The following is a 24,298-nucleotide window of genomic DNA, read 5'->3' on the forward strand; positions in this document are numbered from 1 at the left end:
AACCCAGTAATGTCTTAGATCATTGTATTCAACGGTAAGAATCCGAATATGACTATTGTTCATATCACATTGGACGCTATGCTGATGTAGGGCTTTGTTCAACTGTATGAATGCATCCATATTTACGAAAAGTCGAATGAGTCTTATCGCACTATATTTGGTGCATTAGTTGATTATTCCAATGTTATAACGTTCCTTAACTAGGTAGACGCAGAATCATTTTGTCAATCCTATAGATAATCTGCATTAATGTTCGTGTGTTTAGTTTTAAAATATTGTCACTGCCTACCGCCCTATTCGTCGTATTTTTATTAACACAAAGAATCAAAATAACATAATAAAAAGCATGGCTGATTTAAACATAGGTGTCCTTCGCATAGTGACAGATATTATCCTACGGAGATATCCGCCGATACATACTCAAATAGGCTAAAATATAAACGGACTGTAGTATTTTAAAGAAACATGTTAGATTTTTATTCCATGCGGATGGATGTTACGAATCATCACGAGTTCCAATGATGCATTATCGAATTAATCATCCTACCAATTATGGCTATTACCTTTTCGGGAATTATTGAAATTGATTTGATAGAATCAGGAGAACGTTTGAACATTTCGGATATTTAAAGCTTTATTATTTTTTAAACGGTCATTGGATTAGTATAGCATTTAATCAGTTTAGGTCATGCGAAATGCTTGGAGATGTGTGGAAACTGTGTCCAATTTATTTAAAGTGGAAGTTATTTTTTTCCTGCTCTATTTCTGCATGCTGTTGACTGCAGCGAGCTGGGTCGGACTAACAGCCATTGAGTGGGATGAAGGTGCACATGGACGTGTACTTGGACATTTCAGATGGGAGTCGTGGTGGGACGGAGGCGGTTCCAGCAAAAAAAAGCTGTTTCCGCTTGTCTTGTGACCAGCGAGGAGCCAATCAGCGAGCGGCTTTCGTTTATCTCTGTCTGGAAGCTAAATAGGGGACAGAGAGGGTCTGATCGCGGTCCTCGGAAATGTGCGAGCATAATCTGCTCAATTCAGGCTATGTCGGCTCCCTGTTAAATTTTACCAGTCCGGAGCCATTCTATTTCGCCAACCTGCGTCCGAATGGGACTCAACTGGCAAGCCTGTCGCCGGCACTCTCCTACACCCGCAGGGAGGTGTGCTCGCTCCCGTGGACTTCGAGTCCATGCGCATCGCCGCCGCAGAGCCGCGCCTTTGGCGGCTACTCTCAATCCTACCTCAGCAACTCAGTCTCCATCAGCATCAATAAGCATGGATCAGACAAAGCGGCTGCCGGCGAAGAGCCTCACAAATATTACTTCCAGGACAGCAGCCGGAAAGCGGAGGAGAGATGCAGACACAATCAGTCTTACCCAAGTGATACCAGCATCCCCTCTTCAGTCAACATCAATCCTGCCAAGTACGAATACCCAAACGTGGAAACATCTCTGCACGGTTCGCCATTACATAACCAAGGCTTTGAATTGAATTCCAACTCTCCCACTGTAAACGATAGCATCAAGCAAAGTGTGAGCCTCAGTGTGTCATTACAGTCACCAGTAACGCCAGTATGCAACAGATCCTCCGATGGTATAGTATCAGTGCAATATTAAAGCGATCATCTTCTGAAAACTGCATGATCCCGACTTTCCAAAAAGTGCTACCTGTCACTCTAACGTGAATTTCACGGATTTGGCCACCAAACAGCGAGCCTGAAAACCTTGCGCTTACTGTATTTAGAACAAGCGGCGATTTAATTATACTAATTACAAAAATGATTCGGACGTGATAATAAACACAAACTGGAAGCAGGTCAGCGGCCCGTGAATCACAGGTCAAATGATTGGAAATTTAATTCAAATTAAAATTAAAATCAGAAGGTCAAATGCTGCAGGTTGAGTTTTAACTAACATTGACATGATGAGGAAATGGTAACTTTACTGAATGTGTCGCTATTTTATTATGAAGGCAATTTCCCAGGGCCATTCTTTTGTAAAATGTAGAATTGGCGCGATTCTGCTGCAGCGTCTCGAGAATAATAAAATGGTTGAATGGCGAATTTGAATAACTTATTTGTATCATTTGACCGGCTTGTCGGGCAAAATAATCATTCCCCAATTATGCTTTTTCTTCTCATTTATAAAGACCACAAAGTGGATAATATGATATGTTTTGGTCGGTGTTTCAACATCGCTTCTAACAATAAGAGCGAATACAGCAAAGTTAAAAATGTTAGCGCCTGAAGTAACAAAACGGGCTGACAAAATTAAATTATTGTGAAATGAGGAGGGTGGTGAAATGTTTCGATTGCTTCAGCCTTTTGTTTTCTTAATTTCTATCTGCAGGTTTGCCCTGGTGTCCAACCCAAGTGAGGTCAAGGAGGAAGCGCAAGCCATACACCAAGCAGCAAATAGCTGAACTTGAAAATGAATTTCTTGCCAACGAGTTTATCAATCGCCAGAAGAGGAAAGAGTTGTCCGACAGACTGAACCTGAGCGACCAACAAGTTAAAATCTGGTTTCAAAACCGGCGCATGAAAAAGAAAAGGCTTGTAATGCGTGAACAAACACTCTCACTCTTTTAGGCCAAAGTAAAGTTCAAATGTGAGTCTCAAGGTCGTGAATTGAACTTTTTTATGGTAATTAAGCTCGCTTGCAGAAAGCATGTAGATCAAGAATATCCATTGTCTTAATGGATAGGTGCTCCTTTGATGTGGCTGTCATATAAAACAGCAATCTAACATTACATTGCCACTGCCACTAGTCCATGGCGTGTTGGCTTAAACATCAGCGACATACAGGGACTGAGATGCAAACTACGGATACCTCGTGAACATTTGCTATAGCAGGAAATTAATCGCAAGGCACAAATTTGACTTGTTGTGGCCTGTTCTTTGCTGTCCGTGAATAGCGTGCCGGCGTATTCTCATCATCATTTATTAGTTTCAAAGACATTTGTAATGGTTTTGTTTCCTGATTTTTTTTCTAAATTGCCACATGACTGTCCATTCGAGTAACAAGCAGATATTCTGCATTTTGAGAATGTAAGTACAACAGGTAATTAGAATGGAACATTCGAATTTCAATCTTAAATATATAAATATTATGCATGCACTCTACTTTATGTAAAATCGGTTCTAATAAAATGAAGGACGAAGCAATGTTTCATTTGTATGTACAACTCATGTTTTGTAAACGTGCTGTGAAGTTGGAGCCGGACAACTGATTAATTGAAAGGTGTGTGGGAATCTGATAAAGATGCATACCTATCCGGACTATGGCATTTGTTTTTCGCAAACAATGCGTGTCCACAATAGGTGATCGTGGTCTCTGTGGATTTAGACGAGCCGAATAGGAAGGAGCTCGTATTATTGACGTTCTGTGACTGCCCGATATATTTGGTGTTTTGGAAGCTGCAAATACTTCGGCTTCAGAATTCAGAGTTGCTCTGGTGAAATTGCACGTGGATCCGATACATAGAACAAAATAAATAAACGAAGATGCCAGAAATTAAATATAATAAACACACGGGTGATAAATTGTTATGGAACTGTACTTTCCTTGGGTCCCTTAAAGACCCACGTTGAACAAAATAAAAATAAAGAAACATGCCTCGCAATTTTTTCCACAAATGATTTATTGCAGTTATTTCCACTCCAGTAACATTAAGTCGACGCTTCATTTCAGAATAAGATTCAACATTTATACATTAGCGATTAATTGAGAACGCATAATATCCACCTGATGCATGGGTTACAGGATGGGGATATTTGAATTGCTATTTAAACATATTACAGAGTTTAGGAGCTCATCGCTTTCAAATCATTGCATTATTGTTGGAACAATATTGCTTATTTCACTGTGCAAGCTAACCATTTTTCGTCAACCAATTTCCGGGAGATCGGTAAACGTGCAGAGTTTACCAATCCAATTGAGTTTAAACTGTGCAAAATCTGGGGCTGTTCGTGAACAGCGACATTTAAGGAAGTTTCATCCAGATTAAATGAGACAAATATTTATCTTCAAATTATGTTAATAAAATCCAGTCGTAAAGCAAAAGCGGAGCATCAATAAAATCCGCATAGCACAAACAGACATGCTGTGGGCATCGTTTGTATTTGTATTCAGCTGGATTTTGAATCTGTAACACGCCAGTTAACCCGCCAGTTTGAAGGTTGTTTTTTAGTTACAGCTCACCCATATTTCCATCGAACCAAAATAGTTATGTGTCCCTCTCTGTAAGAGGTTTCTATTCATTTATAATAATTCCAATTCTTAATCATCAGCGAGATTAAGTGACTAGAGAACAAAAAAATTAAGGCAAACTTTTAGGAAATAAAATAAAATGAAATAATGTATCCTGTGCTGTAATTTTAATATGATTTGACCCGGATGCCGGGCGCCACGTCCCTTATTTCACATGAAACGAGAATGCCACTTTTATTCTTTCGGTTCAAACGGGTTGACGACGATTCCATTCGTCAATGGGACATACTTTTCTTGGACCAGGTCAAAACTTTCGAAATAATGTTTGTTCTTATAGATAATTAAGTCAAGTGCTATCAATCTCATGATAATTATTATTGCACTTACCCCGCTTCGTTCAATTTTCTTTTAATTTGACGGTTTCAAGCTTGGCGGGTTTTTAACTAACTTAATAGTGGAAACTTTTATTTTGACGTAAAGAAGTCATGTTTATTAAAATGAGGCTTAGTCGAGAAAACCTTTGTACTTGAGTCTGGGCAGTTAGCAGAAGATTTAAACGAGAATGAATGAGTTGCAGTCACTCCGCTTCTCATTCCAGCAAATCAGGACGTGGGTGGGCAGAAGCAGCCATTACTTCTATCCGCGCCGCTTGCCTGGACTCCGATTAATTAAACATGCACCGTGCGATTCATGGACCCTTTTAGGAACTTTAATGAAATACATCAACGCAAATAAATGTGGTCCGATTAATGGTATTTAGAAATTTCATTCTGGCCATTTTACCGAAAGTACCAGTTTTTTGGTTCATTAGCAATAGGTCTTAAATATATCCAGATTAAAAAAAAAAATAAACTGTATATCGAGAATTAGGCCAAAAATGAATGTTTTTGTTAGGCGGGATATGTAAATACGACTTGCAATGCAAACAATGCGCACAGCCATTTTAAAATATTTTAATTACATTAGTTTGATGCTAGGTTGGCATTCAATAATTTGGCAGCGTGAAAGCCATTTTTCATGTCCCTGGTCCCTGTGATTGTTGGTATCAGGTCAGAGAAATAAATGTCTGCAGCCCAGATGTTGCACTGAACTACATTTTCCATCAATGCTTGGTCGATTGAAATTGACGGAAAAGTTGTTATTACCGTGGAGACTATTTTGTATTTCAAAAAGGCAGGTGTTATGTGAAAGAACGCTTAAACTACGCTATTCTGAAATGAAGGCTGTTCCATTTGCACCAGAGGTAAGATATGTATCTAAATGATGAGAGCTCTCATCAAATTCTATTGCGCTAGGGTTCTGACCGCATTAAATTGCATGTACATAGACATACAATGAAAACGGCTACGGCTACGTTCGTTAGAACGTTGGTTAGAATTGGCGTAAATTTGGACTTGGAAGCTATTGATTTTGGTGAGCTTTTAGAAGCACTATGCTCTAATAAAAACGCCACGTAGGTCAGCAGTATGGACGGGTGGTTCTGAGGGAGCTTCCACTAGACATCAGAAGGACGCCCGCAAGCGCCACATTAGAAAATAATGCGAAGCAAATACAGCCGCCAATTCATCGGAAATTAAGGATTTCGAACCGGTCTCTAGAAGGTCCTAAACATTTTAATGCGCATTCATCAATATATAAGTTTCATTTTTAAATCTATGAAGCCATGCATTCGCTGATGTTGAAAATGTTCCCGTCATCAGCGTGGTTACATTTCTAGTTCAAGCATTAACTAAAAATATACCGAGACCCCAGCTTTTCGGCATTGCAAGCTGACTTTCTTATTGAATTACAAATGGGACGAAAATGGCTTTGGCACTCCTTTTCCAATTGCTGCTGCTGTGTTTGGGGGATGGAGAGACCTGTGTGTGGTGCTGAATTTCTGATCCGCCGCCCCCCCCCCCCCCCCCTTAAATAGTATACCGCCTGTGGAAATAAATGTGCTACATCCTGCCTGAATATTCTTTACATTCATTTTGTTCGATAATTGTGACGAAAGTAAATTACTCTAAGATCAAAATGTACTGTTGCATCAAGGCTGTCGTGTTTGCAGTAGTACAACCCAGGGCGTTGGAAATTTGTCCGACATTACGTGGAAACCGCTCGGAATCTCTTTTTCATCTCACTTTTATGGGTCGAGCTGCCAGACAGAGTCTGTGCATGTTCTCCAGATACTGGGGGCGCCATAACAAAGTTAAGGTCAAGTTAGTGTCTCTTTTTGGATTGCACAAGTCTAACATACGAACTGATCGTGGACTTTGCTTGACTAATGAGTTTTTTTCACATTCGGAATACTTAATGCTGCGTTGTTCAAAAAAAGAAAGAAGACACTCATATTTCGCAACATGAAGGGCAACGTGAAAGAACAGGTCACCGATTTGAAGAAATGAGTAGGAAAGAAATACGGCAGACAAACTTTCCCCGTCCGTCGCCTTTTGCTCTATGTATGTAAGAGAATAACGATCCTAACTCATACCCTATAGAACTCTTTACTTGGCATAGCAGAACCGCCTTTGCTCCCCCCACCCCTGCCCCATCGATGTGGAACAACTTGTTAGATTTTTGTCCGCATTTAATATTGAATACAGGCCGAATTGGTCATCTGAACACGAGATGAGAACAAAGGACACTTTTAATTCCCTTCCCATTTCCAGCCATTGCCACAGCATTGAAGCGGGCCTTTTAACACATGTACTAATGTTATGTGATTGAATTAGTAAGTATCTTCATAACAGTTAATGCTTGGAAATAACATCGAGCCCTTTGGCCAGTACATTTGAGCTTTACAACTATTATACGGAAAAACGATAGTCATATTATAACCAACGCATGCTTAAGCGAGTTCCGTAATGTATGGGTAGAACACGCAACGATATTTTTTTAAATTAACTATACAAAGGATATATTACATTCAAGAAGAAGAAAATTTAAAATGGATCAGTATATATAAGCTAAATGTTTCTGACAAGAAATTATTGTGTTTCGATAATGTTGGGCACGCTATCCAGATTTAAGTGTGGCTTATTCTGCTGTATCAGTGAACACGGGCGACATACTGGATCATTCGGCCGTGTTGCATGAGGAGGTTCCAATTTTTGATTTCAATAGAGGTTAGTTATCATTATTATTTTACAACAAATAAAGAAAGATAACACTATTTTAGCTCCCGTTAATTAAAACAATACCAGGCCACGCACTTTCTACTGACAACAACCGGTTGTCACATTTTAGCAACGCATATGCGAGCTTGGCGCGCGAAAGGAGCGAACAGATCGAAATTCAAAATATTGGTGGATTTCAAATTTTTCACTCTGATCCATATTTGGGGAAATTACTCTACAACCGAACAATTGTTGCTTTTAAACTCAACAACATTTACGTTTTTATTATGTTTCCGTTCAGAGAAGTGGGACTTGAGGGGTTATCATCAGATTATTCGAGTTCATTGTACGGAATCTCTGTCTAATTTATAGATACGAACAATTTCATTTGTGCATTTCAATCTGACCAAAGTAAAGAAATATTGATCAGAGTGCTGCCGCCTGCTTGGTCTTGCGGGATAAATGTAACGAGAGATAATGACAAGCGATATTTAATGAGTGCATGAAAGCAAATTGAAACATGAGTAGATTCCCCCCCATAATTAAATATGATTTCCCTTTTCTCCGTGGAGCGGCCTCTGCTCCGTCTCCCCGCCCCTTAGGACCGTCTTTCGCTCGATTGCCCTTCAGTTAAAGGTGCCGAGGATGGTTCGCATTTACAGATTCGAGCCCTTTTCAGACAAGAAGCTGACTACCCGCAGATCGACCTATTTAATTAGGCTACACAGATTAGGTTGTGCCAATGGGGAAGGCGACGGAATAACTCGGCCTTGCTCTAGTTTGAATTCTCAGTCTTCTGAACTCACAATTTACTTGCCACACTGAGTCTCCACATGTTATTTATAATTTATGCAAATCAAGAATATGAGCTTTTGAAATTTCTATGGGAATTATACGCCTCGAGCAAGCCCAGTATTTTAGTAATTATTGAAATATTGTAGTGCTGCCGTTTTCTGATGTTAATACAAGAGTAGCGATGCAGTTCTCGAGGCACTAAACTCCAAACCCTTGTCTAATTTGCATACTTACGATTTATGTCGAAGATAATGTTAAACTCGCACGATCATTGGACGGTTAATTTGCGTGATGTAAATAATGATATCTGGATAATTAATGGAGAAAATTGTTATGGGCTGCAACATAATGAAGCTCAGAAGTAGGGAATGGTTTTATCTTGTGTATATTCTTGGCTGTAGGATATGCCAAAGCCCAGTCGTATAAATCTAAGCAACATGTTGGAAACCACCAGCTTCTGAATAAAAGTGAATAATGTCACTATCGTCCTTTACCATTCTATCTAATTCTATCTAATTTCTTTACTTTGAGATATATAAGGAAATTTCTGATAACGTGTCAATCCGACCTTGAAGTAGTGTTCAGGCAGTATCTTGTAATTCGGTTCACCACCGCGAAATGGAGGGGGACTCTTTTTTTACTCGTATTAATACACGTATTAAAATAAAGTTTTACATTTTAAACTATAAGATTGTGCAATCTGCCTTGTTGGCAGAATATGGTTTAACGTTATGCCCATGACCTCAACAGTTAATGAAACAGCGCTGATGTTTTTGAAGTTTCCAAATATAGAAAGATGTCTGTGACAGACTGTAAATTAAATTATTTGTTACTGTGTTTGCTTTATCCTTAGTCACAGGACAAATCCTTGGCACAGGGAGGCGAACGCAGCTACCTAGCACAGCCTGAAAACCGATAGGCTAATATTGCCTGTATTACCTTGGAGTTCCAAAGGATGGATGTTAATGACCAAAACTGATCTATGGTAATTTCTACATTGGATCACATGACTCGTTTACCCTTAGAATCAATCAAGATGAATTGCGCGTCAGCTTGCGTTTCCAATTTTTTTTCGCCGACCCTGTTCATACGGTTTTAGGGTAGAATAGATGGAGCATGTTTAACATCATCAATCCTGATAATTCGGCCTCGCAACTCCGAAAGCAAAATATGACAGAGTTTGAAGACTTTGGTAGCTGCGCCTCGAGTATGTATCTGCCTAGCTGCACGTACTATGTTTCAGCCCCAGATTTCTCCACAGTGTCAACATTTTTACCGCAGAGCACTTCTTGCCAAATGACATTTCCTTACTCCTCCAATTTAACCCAGGTTCAACCTGTCCGTGAAGTGGCGTTCCGAGATTACGGTTTAGAACGTCCGACCAAGTGGCATTACAGGAGCAATTATGCTCCTTATTGCTCTGCAGAAGAAATAATGCACAGAGACTATATCCAACCGCCGGGCAGGACGGGGATTCTGTTTAAAAATGATTCTGTATACAGCCAGCGTGGAAGTTCAAATCCAGCTTGCAATTTCTACACTTCAGTTGGCAGGAATGGAATACTTCCGCAAGGCTTTGACCAGTTCTTTGAGCCGCCTTATGGGGTTTCGGACACCTCTAACTATGAACAGTTGACCGAAAAGTCTGTGTCGGCGTGCCAGACTATCACCCCATCTGAGAAAGTTTCTCCGGGCCAGGAGCAAGAGAGTGCAACGCAAAAGAGCACCGTGGAGTCCTCCGGTAACAGTGTGGGCGACAAAAACAGCCTATCCAGTAGGTGCAGTAGTAACCCGGGGTTAGAATACAGGGCCAACACATTTTGTCTCACAGATTTTATGTGAGATTTTATAAGCAGGCGAAGGATTTTATATACCCTATAAGATTTGCTTTAAAGTTGTAAAGGTTGTTTACGACGGGAAATCAGTTCAGGTGGGCTTTTGAATATGCAAAATCACGCATAGTCGATTTTAACTTTCTATAATGATTTCAAAGCCGTCATTGCAATGTGACCGGAGTTTTTTTTAAACTATTTCTGTTCAATGCAAATGCGTTTTCTGTCAGAGTAACAAGTCGACATTTTACTATGATAGTTTCCCCTGCGATTGTCGTTTTCAATATGAATGCAATGAAAATCAAACTTTATAAAATAAAACGTAATAAGCATATTCATTTTATAAAGTTATCAATAAATAAATAGTACTCTCAGGGTGTACTGGACAAGTCGAATCAGGAAGTTTTTAAAAATAATTTGGTGTCGAATTTAAGTACAAGGAATTAAGAACATGTGTGTTGGTATATGATACTTTGTAACCTTTTTTTCAAATATGTCTCTATCAGCTAACCTGCGATGCAGAAAGAAAAGATGTCCTTATACCAAATATCAGATCCGGGAACTTGAACGAGAATTTTTCTTCAATGTTTATATTAACAAAGAAAAACGCTTGCAGTTGTCGAGAATGTTAAATCTCACCGATCGACAAGTCAAAATTTGGTTCCAGAATCGAAGAATGAAGGAAAAGAAACTTAGCAGAGACCGCCTGCACTTTTTCACTGGCAATCCCTTACTGTGACTATGATACAACTTAACTCTGGTGGATTCTCTCCGGCCAACTCTCCATTGCCTTAGTCAATATTTATTTGCAGAAGGAGTGACTTACAAGTGTGAGGGAATAGTTTTGTTTTTCTTCTGTGGAAGCAGACTGCCCCTTAATACGATCGACGTAGAATCGAATTTAAGGTGACACGGTTGTGCAGGAAACGTGGCCGTAATGTTAATTAGGAAACATTCTTACCTCAGTATTTGTGTTATTCAATTCCACCGGAAGAGGATTGATTCATGGCATAAAGGAGCAGCGTGCTCATTTTAAACAATAAACCGAGGTAACTGAGGGCTGGAATGGAGCAATCGTTCGTTCACAGCAATAGGTCAATCATATGATATAGCATTTTCTATTTCTGTTTTAGTCATTGTATAGCCAAACTAACCATTCTTGTTCAAGTTGTGTGAAAAGAAGAAATGCATATTTATTATTTTACTTTTTCCCTTGTATTTCATTCATTAACAATAGCATATCGTAGCTAGGTATTTAAAGCTGTTGCAATGCTAACAATTCTGTTTTAAGGTTACAAATTAGTTGACATTTCATGATAAATGCATGTGTTAGAATATGTTTTTTTGTGTCTCAAATGAATACAACCCTTCTAAGAAATCTTATAAATAAAGTTTTTTTGTAAATGAATAAACAATTTGAGTAAGTTAACCAAATTTAGGATCACCAATTGACTGGGAAGATACAAATATTGTTTATCTCCCAAATACAGTGCAAACATTGCAATTTACTGCACAAAAGGCAAAGTAATGCGGATGTTGGAAATCTGAAGTATAACAGATGTGTATCTCATCTGCTGAGCATTTCCAGCATTTTTTGTTTATATTACAGATTACTGCCTGCCTCATGTATTATGCGTCTCCACAAATGTTTCTGTTTTAAAAGCAAAAGTCGAAAGTTGACCTGGCGGTTCGCCGATAAACATGACAGTTAGTTGCAATTTGTTTTTATTTTAAAATAATAATTGGATTAAACATATTTACATCTGGAAATTAATTGACAAATCTGTTTGTATTGCATGGTAAGGGAAAAGGCGATGTCAACGTATAGTCATAATTAAACTGTTTTTTACAGAAGCAAGTACATAAATGTGTAAACAATATATGATAACTTGAAGTCAACCCCAATGCCCCTGTGACACAGTAAATACGACTTCTCAAAACGTTTAAGTTTTTTTCGAAAAACCAATTGCCAAGTTTCCGTGCCGCATGACATAGCATTGCTGTTTACAAAACCTTGAACTGTCTAGACAACATCGTAAAGTTCACTGCTCTAGCCAGCTTGATGGCGACGCATTACACCTTCTAGTCCCTAAGAAATGCTCCCGCACTGCATACCAAGCAGCAGAATCGAAAGAAATCAAAGTAAGTAGATTTTAAAAGGGAACACGAACGCAAGAATAATTCAATTGATAAAGTCTGCCATTTGATTTTTTTTTAATCTGCATCTCACGTAAGTTACGTCAAATAAATTTGTTAAACTTAATGAAGACCAGGGTTACTGACAAAGTAGCATCACTTCGTGCGCATGCCGAGGTATATTTTGAAAAGAGAATTCTTATAATGTTGTCTTTGAACTTCTATAATGTCAAGGTCATCACCTTTAACCTTTTTGAAGACATAGGCGCCTGGTGGCTGCTGGGTTGTTCTTGCAGCTCCCCTCCTTAAGGAAGACAAAAACTTCAACAACAATAACGTGTTAATAAAGTGCGCATTCTAAAGGCCACAAATAGTCCAACGTGAAAATTGTATTTCCTTGATCTGACTCAATTTTAACTGAGTAATTGTGCGTCTCCAAAAGTCACATTGAGCAATACTCGCCCAAATATTTTTGCACAACATTAATAAGGCTCCTTTGTTCCTCTATGCTTAGTTGATAGGAGCAACATCTTTCCATATAGGTCATTCTCATGCAAGCTGAACGAGTCAAAAATGTTCATCATACGTCCAAACACTATACCAATCGCCCACCAATATGTCGGTTTCCATGGTAATGAGAAAAAATGTAATTTACGACTCAATAGAATTTCCGATGCAAACCTAAACATTCTCTGTATCCTTGTAATACACAATACTGATCTAAGTATGATTTTACTGGTTGCGTATCTTACTTAAATGGCCATGACATATATAATTTTATTAGGTTTATTTAAAAAGTGTCTAAACAGCGAGACTAGTTTAGTGACAGTCATTGCCGGGATAATTAATTCTGCAAATGGCCACACGGCGGCGCACTGTAGCATCAAGCTGCAGCCCAGCCAGCAATGCTGTGATAATGGCTTTCAGAGTTGAATATAAAAGAAACCGAAATAATGTAAGTATTCCAAGCAATAAAGGTCTCTTTGTTCCTGCCATTTATCTGGAACATCATGTCGAAGTGTGGGATTAAATACAACTCAGTTTTTTGCAAATGTATTTGGTTTATTGCTCTCCTTAAAGATTAAGGCGTTATTTTTCGTCGCAATAAGTAAGGAATTAGCAAAATTCACCTTCCAATGACATTCCTCTCTACTTGTTTTATTAGCATTTCGTCGGTATATTCGCTTAACCTTTTGGTCAGATTGGTTTGGTGCAGATTGCACGAAGTTACAAAGGTTTTGTGACATCCAACGCAAAGATCATATCAGACCTGGCGTATTATCTGTAACAGCCACCAAATAACATTATGAATGTGCAAAGCAAACTGAGGGAACACATCACAGTCCATTTGAAAAAACTATGCTAAACAATGTAACAATGGGTGGAAATTGTCAAATCAAACAGGCGCTGTCGGGAAAAATCCTAAATAGTTCTGTTCACATTCTGACGATGCAGTCGGTTTAAATGGCAGCACAATATCTAAATCAGCCCTTTCTCAGTACTGCTTTCCTTTTGGGGCGCCTCCACAATCCGAACACATTTAACAAGATTGTGAAGGGAATTGTACTGGACAGTCAAATAATATTTCCGGGTATATATTTCACCTCGATAATGACGCTATGTTTAACTATAGTATTCGTTTCTGTTTTAATTGGACAAAGCAACGCCGCTCAGACTCTTCTTATCTGTTTAAAAACCTACCCTGTGTAGAAGTGAAAAAGGATGCTGTAGGCTGGAGAGCTGACTTCGAGGAGGAAAATCAATAACTACCCCGTTTTCTCCCAGTGTGGAAACAAGGAATATTTGATGACAATATTCGGCGAACCATTTGAGTGGAATCAAAGACACAGCCCGCTAGACAGACTAAACATGCGGCATTTTCATCCCTCTTTTCCGAGATTTACAACTATTTGAAATATTCTAATATGGAAAGTGATACTCTTTAATTTCTTGCTGCAACATATTTTTAAATTGTCAAAGCGGCCGATCGCAGTGACTAGAACTAATACCCGCTTCAGTGTCATTAATAGTGTGTGCATTAAATGGGTCGTTTTGCTTTAAGTTTCCGATCTGGCCTGAAGAAGATTTCAGAACATGAGCTAATCGCCCAAGCGAGTTTTCCTTTTTCGTGGCAAAGCTGGCCGGGCCATACTTGTCAATTATCTTCCATTCAGTCCCATACATTCAGTGGAGTTGTGTGAGGAACTTTTATTTTGCTCTTTATTACTATTGTAATTCTAAATGACGAAAACCTGTTTGCAGGAAACATAATTCCTCTCTACTTGTTTATAGGACGATAATGTGGTCTGATTTTTATTCAGATTAAACGCAGTTGAAATACACGAACGCATATAATTTAAAACATAGGAAGGCTAATATTCCGAACGAGGCAATTGCTTGTTGATACACGTTTACTGATAACAAATATTACAATAGCTTGTTTAATGTGACAAGGAGTGAAGTGATGTAATTATGTTGGTCCTTTGCAATTTGTAGTCAGGCACAATGAAAGCGCGGTCCTGTGCATTATCATTCGGCTTTCATACAATTTAACTGGAAATGTCCAGCGACCAAACATATTTTCCAAATATCTGCAGGCGGTGTGAAATTAGAGCAAACGTTTTATTATCGGCAACGTTTTGTTTGATGGCAAGCAAAGTTAAGCTGACGAAAGCTCCACGTGCACTTTAATCGGGTGCTTATGGAATATTCAATCTTTCTTTCAATCTTTTCTACATTTGCCTGATAAACTGTAAACGAGAACGCCGAAACTACCGTCATAAGCTACGCGGTGACTCCTTTAATTCTGAGTTCGAAGCGTGGCGAAGCGGTCAGAATAATTCAAGGTGAAAGTGAAGGTACAAGTGGCTGGTGGTTTTGTTGGTCACAGGACCATACCGGTTTACACTAGTTGGAAGTGTAATGGGGGAAGTATGAGCCTCTATCAAAGCATGGGGGTGATAGTTAACACGGAAAGATCAACAAAGAAACACACAGTTTTATCCAAACGTTTGAAGTGATTATAGTGATTTAAAATTGTTCGAACAATTTATTTTTTGGGGGGGAGGATTTGACCTTATTTTCCAATAATTTGCCTCATTTTAACAATAGACTTGTTGTTGGTGATGTGTGTGCATGCGTACGGAGCGGAAATGTTGCTTCGTGTTATATTGCAAATCGATGCAAATGCAACACTGTTGCTTCATGTTCCTGTTTAAATCTAATATTCATTAAGCTTGTCTGATATAAAATACTTCCAGCAAATCACATTCCATGTTGGCGCTTAAATGCATTACGAGATTTTAATTAATCTCCATCATTAGAACTAATTTAAGGAGGATTGTGTGTAACATTTCTCCCATAAACAGCTTATAACTACGTTATTAAACGTTAAAGTATCGTTCGGAGACTAATCAGTCAGTTCCCTTTCTAGTTGCTATTAATATAACCTTCCTTTTACTAAAACTAGGCTCTGCGTGAGTTGAGTGTACCCTCATGATAACTGTGTTTGATATTGCAATCTTCCCCGCTGCATACCAGGACACTTTACAGTTCAAAGATTTCATAGCTGTTAATTCTCGTGTGTCTGCAGTCGTAATATTTTATGAGGGTATTTTTGGCATACTAGGGGTCGTATGATACAGGTTTACAGACTTACAATTTTATTTGAGTACATTGAAATGAACATTTATGGTATATCATGGAGGCCCGCTTGGTACAATTATGTTGTTTTGTTTACTTGGCGTGCGATTGGTGCAGTGTGAACATAAGCGATACTTAATGCAATAGCCCGCTATCATTGTGTGTTGATAAACATATTGATATAATTAATTCCTAGTGCGTAAATGAGTAATACATGCAGATGGGAATGTTAAAGTGGTTTTGTAAATGTCACAAATTTCCTACACAGCACAATGTATATCTGCTGAACATACGCATAAGTACAAATGACTGCGGTAATGTAGCATTCCGGTAACTAATGTTGCTTCTCTTTAGCTATCCCATACAATGTGACGGGAAATGGAAACTACAAATAAATGGCGGCATAAGTCACGGCTACTGAGCAACGGATTGCCTTTCGTTGAGTGAAAAACAAATTCTTCTTGACTAAAATACGTTTGAGCACGGCATTGCCTATTGCAACATCGAGGCCTTTCGCCTTTTGAGGGCTATTTAACTTTGAGCTCGCAATTTGTCCATAAATACCAGTTTTGTACTTTGCAGGCCTCAAGGCGCTGAGGATTCTCTCGTTCAAGGCTGCAACTATCTGTGGTCTGGAAATAGTGCGGCGTCGGTTCTTGCAAAATCACTGCCGCCAGCTTATTTGGTTTTGATCGCTTTTACAAGAAAAATCACTGTGGGGTTGACTTTGCCATGAATTTGAATATTGTTTATAATATGGGGAAGCGCAGTGGGCTTAAAGCGCATTGTTGGCTCTCGTTCAACGATTCATTGCTTATTGTAAACAAATCATTGAGGTCAGTCTATTGCTTCGAAAAGTTCTTGAAGCATCATATTATTCCAGATATAACCCTGCTATCTACACATGTTTAATTAAAAGTATCTCGTATCAGTAGTAAAACAGCACTGGCGTATTGAGTTTTATTGTACTAGAATATAAACAGAGTCGTGGTTTAGGCTGAATGGGCATTAAGCTTCTCGGCTGATGGAGGAAATAATAAAGGAGTCAAGAATAGAAAGTAGCATCAATCTTGTTTCTGTATTTTGCACATATTCACTCATGTTACACATAAATGTGGCCAGGATTTCAAACGCCCAAGAACAGCAATCTTTTCCCCCTTGCCCGGTAAACTAGTTTTACATCAAAGCATGCCTACTCCCATTTTAAATTAAAACAAGACGCTGAATAAATTAATCTGAACTTTATCAATAATGTATGATGTTCTCAGTTGGTCACATTGCTTGCCATGTCATAGCGTTCGTCTTTAAGGTCGTTTTTAAAACATGGCAAAATAGTTTTACACAGAAAGATCATAGTTTAATAACCTTTAAGGCCCAATTCTAGTGCCTTGATACGGGGTTGGCTGTTAAGGATAGGATTGCGATATATTTTGGAGAAATATAAATGCTCTACCTTTCAGATAAGTATGTTTCCCTCGGAATGGCGGAGATAAGCTATACAGTATCGAGGCGTTGTGAACGAAATTATGTTCTGGATTTGAATTGGTGTCAGCAGAAATCAAACGCAAATCTTAAAATGCAGGGGCGCCATAACATTGATTGTAAAGATTTGGACTACAAATTCTAGCAAATCCGAAATAATGATGCGTGAATAAACAGCCGCAAATTATCTGCGAAAATAGTTGTAAATATAACTTCCACGACCTGCAAGTATTTAGAGCTTATATCTAATGTCTGTTGCTTTTCAACATTTGTAGGAATTTAGACATTTAGTGCAAGACTAAAATTCACATAATCCGAAAGCACTCTGAAGATTACATTTATATTGCAAAATAAACAGAGAAATGAAGACAGCCTTGACCCTGACACTGTCCCCATCGCGGCTCTTCTTGTTAAGTGGACATTTTCGGTGGCTTTGTGTGAATGTCACATTGCTCCTCCATAGCTGATGCTGCTCACTATGTGGATTTTCTTGAACCCTCGAGGGTTCTCCCTATGACCGGACATTTACATGACTTGTTAAGTGGCACATTTTCTCCATTTGGGGATGTTCGAAAAATCGACTGTGAGCGGAGGCAACACTAGATTGCAACTCCACCAACCAAGCTGAATCCCGAAAACAACCAGCAGGGCCAATCGCGTTGGAAAGCAGACAGGCCCTCTGTGTGTCTTTCCCTTGTTTTGCGGCCAACGAGAGCGGATACATTTCCGGCCTATTTTTGTAGAGTGGTTCTATTGATGGTCAACAAAGAAGCCACCCATCTGCAGTCGGGAGATGTGTTAGAGTTCCAAAGTAAAGGTGGAAATTTTAGGATAGGGCAATAAACTCTGAACTCGAATAATGCTTATTAAATTGTAAAAAAAAAACTAAAGTAATGGCAAGAAACACAAAATGCTTATTTTCTTCATCCAGGGTCTTACATCTTGGAGGGTGTCTGTGCAAATGTTCGAATACAGTTACGTTATAGAAGCCTGTGATATTAACACCAGTTTGTCTGCACTCCAACTATTGTAATGGTAAAGACAGAGCGGGAGGAAGATTACAATAATTCAAATGTGAACACTGTTATGGCGACTCGTAAGCATCAATTTTACTCGTGAAGATTGGTTTTATTATGCATTAAATACTTCTACATACTTGCAGCTAAATAGAGTGTAGTTCCGCCCAGCAAGACATGTATCAAATGAATGCTGATAAGTCTGCAACATTTTGAATCCATTCATAGATTTCACCAAATGTTTGGTTTATATCAAAACAAAGTGGCTGATGCGGCTCGTTATGCAGATAATAGGCACGGTGTGTAGAATGTATACAATGAAATGCCCCTGGCTGCTTCGGGGTCCCTGAAACTATCAAGACATTTAGGTCATAAACCTGCTCCGCACTCATCTCACTTCGACGACATTTTCTACCAATAACTCCGCTTTTACTTCCCCATGGTCAGGAATCGCAGCGATTTTTATTCCTCTTCGATTCTTTTTTTTGTCCTATCAGAAAAATGCTGGCTGTGTTTTACAAACAGAATGCTAATTATTTTACGACTGATGGCTGGGATGAGATTATACGATCTGCAGTATGAATATGATGAAAGGTTTGAGCCGGGGTCTGTGTGGGGATTACGATGCGCTGGAGCGGACGCCACTTTGGAATTGCATTTGTAGGTGTCGCTGTTGTCCACAGTTAAGCTCAAATTCAACCAAATGGGGATCATGTGATGTGCGAGGAGGTAGTGCTTCAAGGCCATTTTCAAATTCCATTGGCTCAGTAGTCATGTGGTTGTACAGAGGCATCCACAATTACACAGGGAATGTTTTGTTAGAGATGTCGGCTTACAAAGGACATCATCTGCCTTCTTCAAATTACTCTCCAAAATGTCCTGTCCCAGCAGCTCTCCAGCTACTAACTCGTTTTTAGTCGATTCCCTGATTAGTGCTTGCAGGGGTGACGGTTTCTATTCAACCAGCTCCATGTACATGCCATCGAGCACGGATATGGGAACTTACGGAATGCAGACCTGTGGACTGCTCCCGACCATGACTAAACGAGGAGAGGTTAGCCATCAAAATATGAGCATCAGCGTTCATCCGTATTTATCTCAGGTGGATGGCTGGGCTGACCCTTCAAGACCATGCCGAATTGAACAACCTGTTACTCCACAGATGCCCACGTGCTCATTTCCTGCTAGCATAAAGGAGGAAAGCACTTGCTGCATGTATAATTCTGATAAACGGGCAAAACTCACTCCTACCGCAATTCCCGCCTATCCCAGGTTGGTCACCGAAAACTGTTCCATTGAAAGTCCTGAGATTCCCATCCCGGGATATTTCAGACTCTGCCAGGCTTACCCATTGGAGAAAAGCCTGGACTATAATCACGCTGGGGAAATCAGTGCAAATGTAATGCCGCAGTCAAATCTAGGGCTTATCAGTAAACTCCAGGTATCTAGCCAGCCTACAATGGAAAGGAAAATAAACGAGAAGCCAGACGCACAGGAACCCACTAAGGGAATATATGTGGAAACTCCTGAGCCAAAGCCGAGGTTAGTGGAGGTCAGCGCAACCGCTGAGGAAGCAGAATCTAGCTCGGAACTATCGGACAATGAGACTAAAGGTGAGCATTTCAAAGATTTAATGTGAACATGGCAACACCATAAAGCTTGCATAACCACGGCGTAACTTTACCACAGTAATATGTTTGGCAGGTTATGTGTATTTCTGATCACTAAATGTACAAACAAAATGCAACCTCTGCATTAACCTTGAATAAAAAGACAGTTTTCTTTTCTGACAATGAGATTTTACAAAATGTGCTCAACAATTCCATGAAATTGTTAATGACGTAGTAAAGGCGAGCAAACCATTTATAGATGTCAGTATAAAATTGATAGTTTCACCTTATGTTTGTATGTGTTAGATAATGCGAACCCTAAGATACTATATGAAACGGTTAGTGCAATGCACGGCACGCAGCATATTCAAAGCAACTATTAATATATTTAGCACTACAACACGAGCTAGTTGTACTCGGTCTATTGAGGGAAATTAGTTATTTACACAATTTGCTGACTTGGAAATAGTGTGTGTGGAAGTGTTGGTCGTAGATAGAATCGTCGCTTTCCCTCAAATAGTTTGTTAGATATACAACATATTGTTCACTGTACGTAGTGATAAAAGTTCCATTGGTAGAAAATGAAATATTACTAGCACACATAGCGCATAAATTCCAATTAACCTGCTCTGTAAGAGGCAGCGGTAGTATGTTTAATAGCCTAAGATTTAGCTCCGGAATTATTATCATGGCCACATACGTTTGTATTGTCAGGATTTCACAATCTGTAAATTTAAGCTATGAAATTGAAAAATGACCTATTGGTGAAAATCCTATTGGTGCATTGCAACCCACAGCTTTAAATTCCGTTCACACGTAATAGCATTGCCCACTAATCATCCAATGTTAACAAATCGTCTGTTTTCAGTGCATCTTAAATCGCTCTGACATATATTTTATAATTCACTAAGAAACCTGTTCCAAAATGTGCATTGCAGTAAATAGCATATTGTATCATCCTATTTGTCAATCTCCAAAATCATAGTTTTAGCTTCCTTGATCTATTCGGCGATTTTCTTTTTGCATTGCACCATGTGTATATTTGCTTGACAATTTGGCAAAATGTAAAGAGCATGTGTAAGGTTACTGTGTGTAACTTAAAATGCCAATTGTGCGCATAACCGCACTGAGACTGATTTGAAGTTTGGTTGTTATGGGACATGTTTGGTAAAATCTCATCTCTCGTTTCTTACTTCTGATAGAAAAGCTCAAAACTCCGATAAGCAACTGGCTAACAGCAAAGAGTGGACGGAAGAAGAGATGTCCTTATACAAAATATCAAACACTGGAATTAGAGAAAGAATTTTTATTTAATATGTATCTGACTCGTGAGCGCCGTCTAGAGATAAGTAAGAGCGTGAATCTGACCGACAGACAAGTCAAGATTTGGTTTCAAAATCGTAGGATGAAGCTGAAGAAAATGAATAGAGAAACCCGAATTCGAGAACTGACCACTAACCTCACCTTCTCATGAGCGTGGGATACGGATTCCCCCGTCATCCAACACATTTGATACAGTGGCGGTTTAGGGGGGACATTTGAACCCTGCTGTTGGGCCACTCTGGGATATTGTCAATTATCCTGATTTAACCATTTTAGTGTTATGGTTGTTTGAAAGTACAAATTAGCACGTTTACCTTAGCAAGATTTTTTTTTCTAGGAAATTGTCCTATCTAATACGGGACAAATTATTTACTTTGTTTAGTGAGTAGGCCTTCGGTAATTTTACATGGGACAGCTGTTCGGGCCATTTGGGGGGGCAAGCGTACACCAGAACATCACGTTTTACAAAAATCACTATATTCAGAAAAAAAATTACATTTATTTAGTAATTGCAAATCAAATGTGACAATACCATGAACAATCATCGCATTACAAACACTCAGTTTGAATTGTTTGTTACAGAGTTATACAGTGGCCCATATAAAGTACAGTGTTAAAATAATCAGGTCTGTAGAAGAGGTTCTTAGGTCCATTATTTGGAGTATGTGATGCAGTCGTGATGCACATTTTCATGTCTATTTATATGCATGTGTCTGTTGCACGTATATATATATATATATATATAAATATATAAATATAAATATAAACAATCAATCCTAAATTAGATATCAATTTCTTCAACCCATTTTACAATTTGGGAAACCTTCGCCAACGGCCTCAGGCGAAATTGATCAATTACTCGTAGACAGTACAAGCAAAATGATTTAACCACGGCAAACGTAATACTTCTCACGATGCATTAAAGGTTGAATCAATGTAATGCAACGGTGCAGTGTAGAGATGAATTCGAATTCCTTCCCTCATACTTGAGAACATTACGTTCCCGCAACATTCAGCCAAACAGCGCTAAATGGTTAAATGAGTTCTCGTCCAAATGAAAAAAAAACAGGAAGAGTAGAGCGGACAGTGCGTTCAGCTTGATACAAGTCACCAAACTTGTAAACGTTCCTATTTATTTATCAAATTATTGTTCATTAGCTTCTATTTTTGGAAAATCAACACATATATAGGGAAATGGTCCAATAAACATGTGCACATTTCCTTATTGAAAACCAAAATAGTGCGGGCGCTGGGAGATCTGAAATAGAAAGGGAATATGCTGGAAATGCTCAGTATGCGAGGCAGCCTCTGTGGAGAGAGAAACAGTTGAACCATCAGGTCGATCGACCTGTTTCTCTCTCCGCCGATGCTGCCTGACCTGCTGAGTAGTTCCAGCATGTTCTCTGTTTATTCCATATTTATTTCTGCTTTGTCGCTTCCGGAGCTGTTACGTGTGTCAATAGGAACCGAAGTTTCCCTTCTTTTTATTCAATCTTCTGCTGGGACATAGAAGGGATGCGTCTAAATTAACAATTGGAATTTCGAGTCTAAACCTTTATGTTTGCGGTAGAAATATATAGGGTAAATAGTAACTTGCTTTATAAACGAAAAATAAGGCTAACGGTACGGTTCTCAATTATTTGGGTCTGACCTTAACTGGGATATCAAAGGTACTGTTCTTATTGCGTCTTTGGCTTTAATAAACAGAAGACGAGAAAATCCGACTTCCCACATTTTCAATGCAAATGCCAATTGTTAAGCCCACGTGTTATTATTATCCAGTACGAAACACTGAGAATATTTGGTTGGAGTGAGGGTCAGACATCATGAATTCAGTGTTCCTTTCAGCTAGCATGCACAGCTGCATCTCCTAAATGTCACTCGTGGCAAGAAAAAAAGGGAAATAATTTTAGTAACTCGATGAGGTCTTTGATATTTTTAGCACACAAAATAACGAATTTCGCATAGTTTTGTAATAATTCTTCAGAGGTATTAATAGGATAAAATTCCTTAATCTAAGTTTAATAGATGCAAACAAAATCTATTTAAAGAGCTGTCAGTCTGGAATGGACCGAAAAGATCGGCCGTTTACTGGCTTCATTCGGTGCATTATGTTTAATGGAGAAGGTTCAATTCAATTAATAAAATGTTTAAAGAGTCAAACTGACATTTGCATTTACAGATGTATGTCTTTTCAAAATAGACCGAATTACTAGTCTTTGTCCTCTAATTATATGGAACAGGCTGAATAAGTGCAGACAAAAATACCTGGATCCAACCGTAACAAAAAGATTACTGATACTGTTGATCAAAATCCTTCGGTAACAGCTTAGTGTCACAAAGATTAGAAAGTGGTCACATTAAACATTTATAAGATTTTACACAGATGGAAAGACATGAAACATCTAAAATTACAGAGTGTGCAAGGTCACTGAGAAAACACGTCTAAAAATGAAACCAAATTAAATTCAGCCACCGGTTCAATCAAGTCCAAGTTTGAAATAAAGCATTGTTTTTACACAATGCAAAATGCACATCCTGCAGTGATTGGTTACCATAATTGCAATCCCACAAATACTAAATAGAAATTGTTTTCTCTTGATTTGTCCGGAGGAGAACACACTCTTCCCAATTCGTTTTAGTCACTCCCTTTGTATGTACGAATGAGAAAAATAATTAAATTAATATCAATTAGCCGGGTTAAAGTTACTAGCGGGTGAAATTAGTTACTTATCCTTGATTACATTTGCAGTTAAAATGATGATTCGCCTCAGAATTTTGTAAACGCTTAAAATATTAGAAACTTTTTTTGTGTTTTCCGCATTACGACAGGGAATTTACAAAGAAATTAATCCTTAATCACTAATGCTCTATTTGTCCGACATTTAAACTGCAACGTGCGTTTTCTAAGTTAATTTGTTGAGGGGTGGGGGAGCGGTTGATAGTCAATCTTAACCATTTTTAATTCTGTAAAAAAAAATGTATTACTTAAAGTGCTGTAAAATTGCAGCTAGCGAATGATCTTCCCGGCGACATTTCCGTATATGAAATGCAGTAAATGTTATAAACACGAATGTTGCAGAAATGTGATGTTTTTTACGCTTTACTTAAATAATGTTAAACGGAAATCCACTCTTTGGTTTAGCTATAGCAATTGCA

General features: G+C 38.7%; 3 protein-coding genes across 3 annotated transcripts; all 3 read left to right on the forward strand.

The window, feature by feature from the left end:
* Nucleotides 1-953: 953 nt before the first annotated feature.
* hoxd12a (homeobox D12a) lies at nt 954-3,618 on the forward strand. The gene is made up of 2 exons (XM_072476752.1): nt 954-1,590; nt 2,346-3,618. Exons 1-2 carry the CDS (start codon nt 1,011-1,013, stop codon nt 2,582-2,584), a joined length of 819 nt encoding a protein of 272 aa, XP_072332853.1. The 5' UTR covers nt 954-1,010; the 3' UTR covers nt 2,585-3,618.
* A 5,479-nt stretch (nt 3,619-9,097) lies between these two features.
* hoxd11a (homeobox D11a) lies at nt 9,098-11,700 on the forward strand. The gene is made up of 2 exons (XM_072476761.1): nt 9,098-9,872; nt 10,437-11,700. The coding sequence occupies exons 1-2, from the start codon at nt 9,215-9,217 to the stop codon at nt 10,667-10,669; spliced, it is 891 nt and encodes a 296-aa protein (XP_072332862.1). The 5' UTR covers nt 9,098-9,214; the 3' UTR covers nt 10,670-11,700.
* A 7,315-nt stretch (nt 11,701-19,015) lies between these two features.
* Nucleotides 19,016-24,213, forward strand: hoxd10a (homeobox D10a). The gene is given in 3 exon segments (XM_072476774.1): nt 19,016-19,070; nt 19,073-19,819; nt 21,019-24,213. Coding segments are annotated over 3 exon segments (1,059 nt in total). The 5' UTR covers nt 19,016-19,030; the 3' UTR covers nt 21,291-24,213.
* Nucleotides 24,214-24,298: the final 85 nt, after the last annotated feature.

This window comes from Scyliorhinus torazame, chromosome 2, assembly GCF_047496885.1.
Source record: "Scyliorhinus torazame isolate Kashiwa2021f chromosome 2, sScyTor2.1, whole genome shotgun sequence".
Taxonomy (NCBI): Eukaryota; Metazoa; Chordata; class Chondrichthyes; order Carcharhiniformes; family Scyliorhinidae; genus Scyliorhinus; species Scyliorhinus torazame.

Coding starts and splice junctions, on each gene's coding strand:
- hoxd11a (XM_072476761.1), top strand. CDS start 9,215: ATGTTTAACATCATCAATCCTGATAATTCGGCCTCGCAACTCCGAAAG. Junction 9,873..10,436: donor CGACAAAAACAGCCTATCCA/GTAGGTGCAGTA, acceptor TGTCTCTATCAG/CTAACCTGCGATGCAGAAAG.
- hoxd12a (XM_072476752.1), top strand. CDS start 1,011: ATGTGCGAGCATAATCTGCTCAATTCAGGCTATGTCGGCTCCCTGTTA. Junction 1,591..2,345: donor ATGCAACAGATCCTCCGATG/GTATAGTATCAG, acceptor TTCTATCTGCAG/GTTTGCCCTGGTGTCCAACC.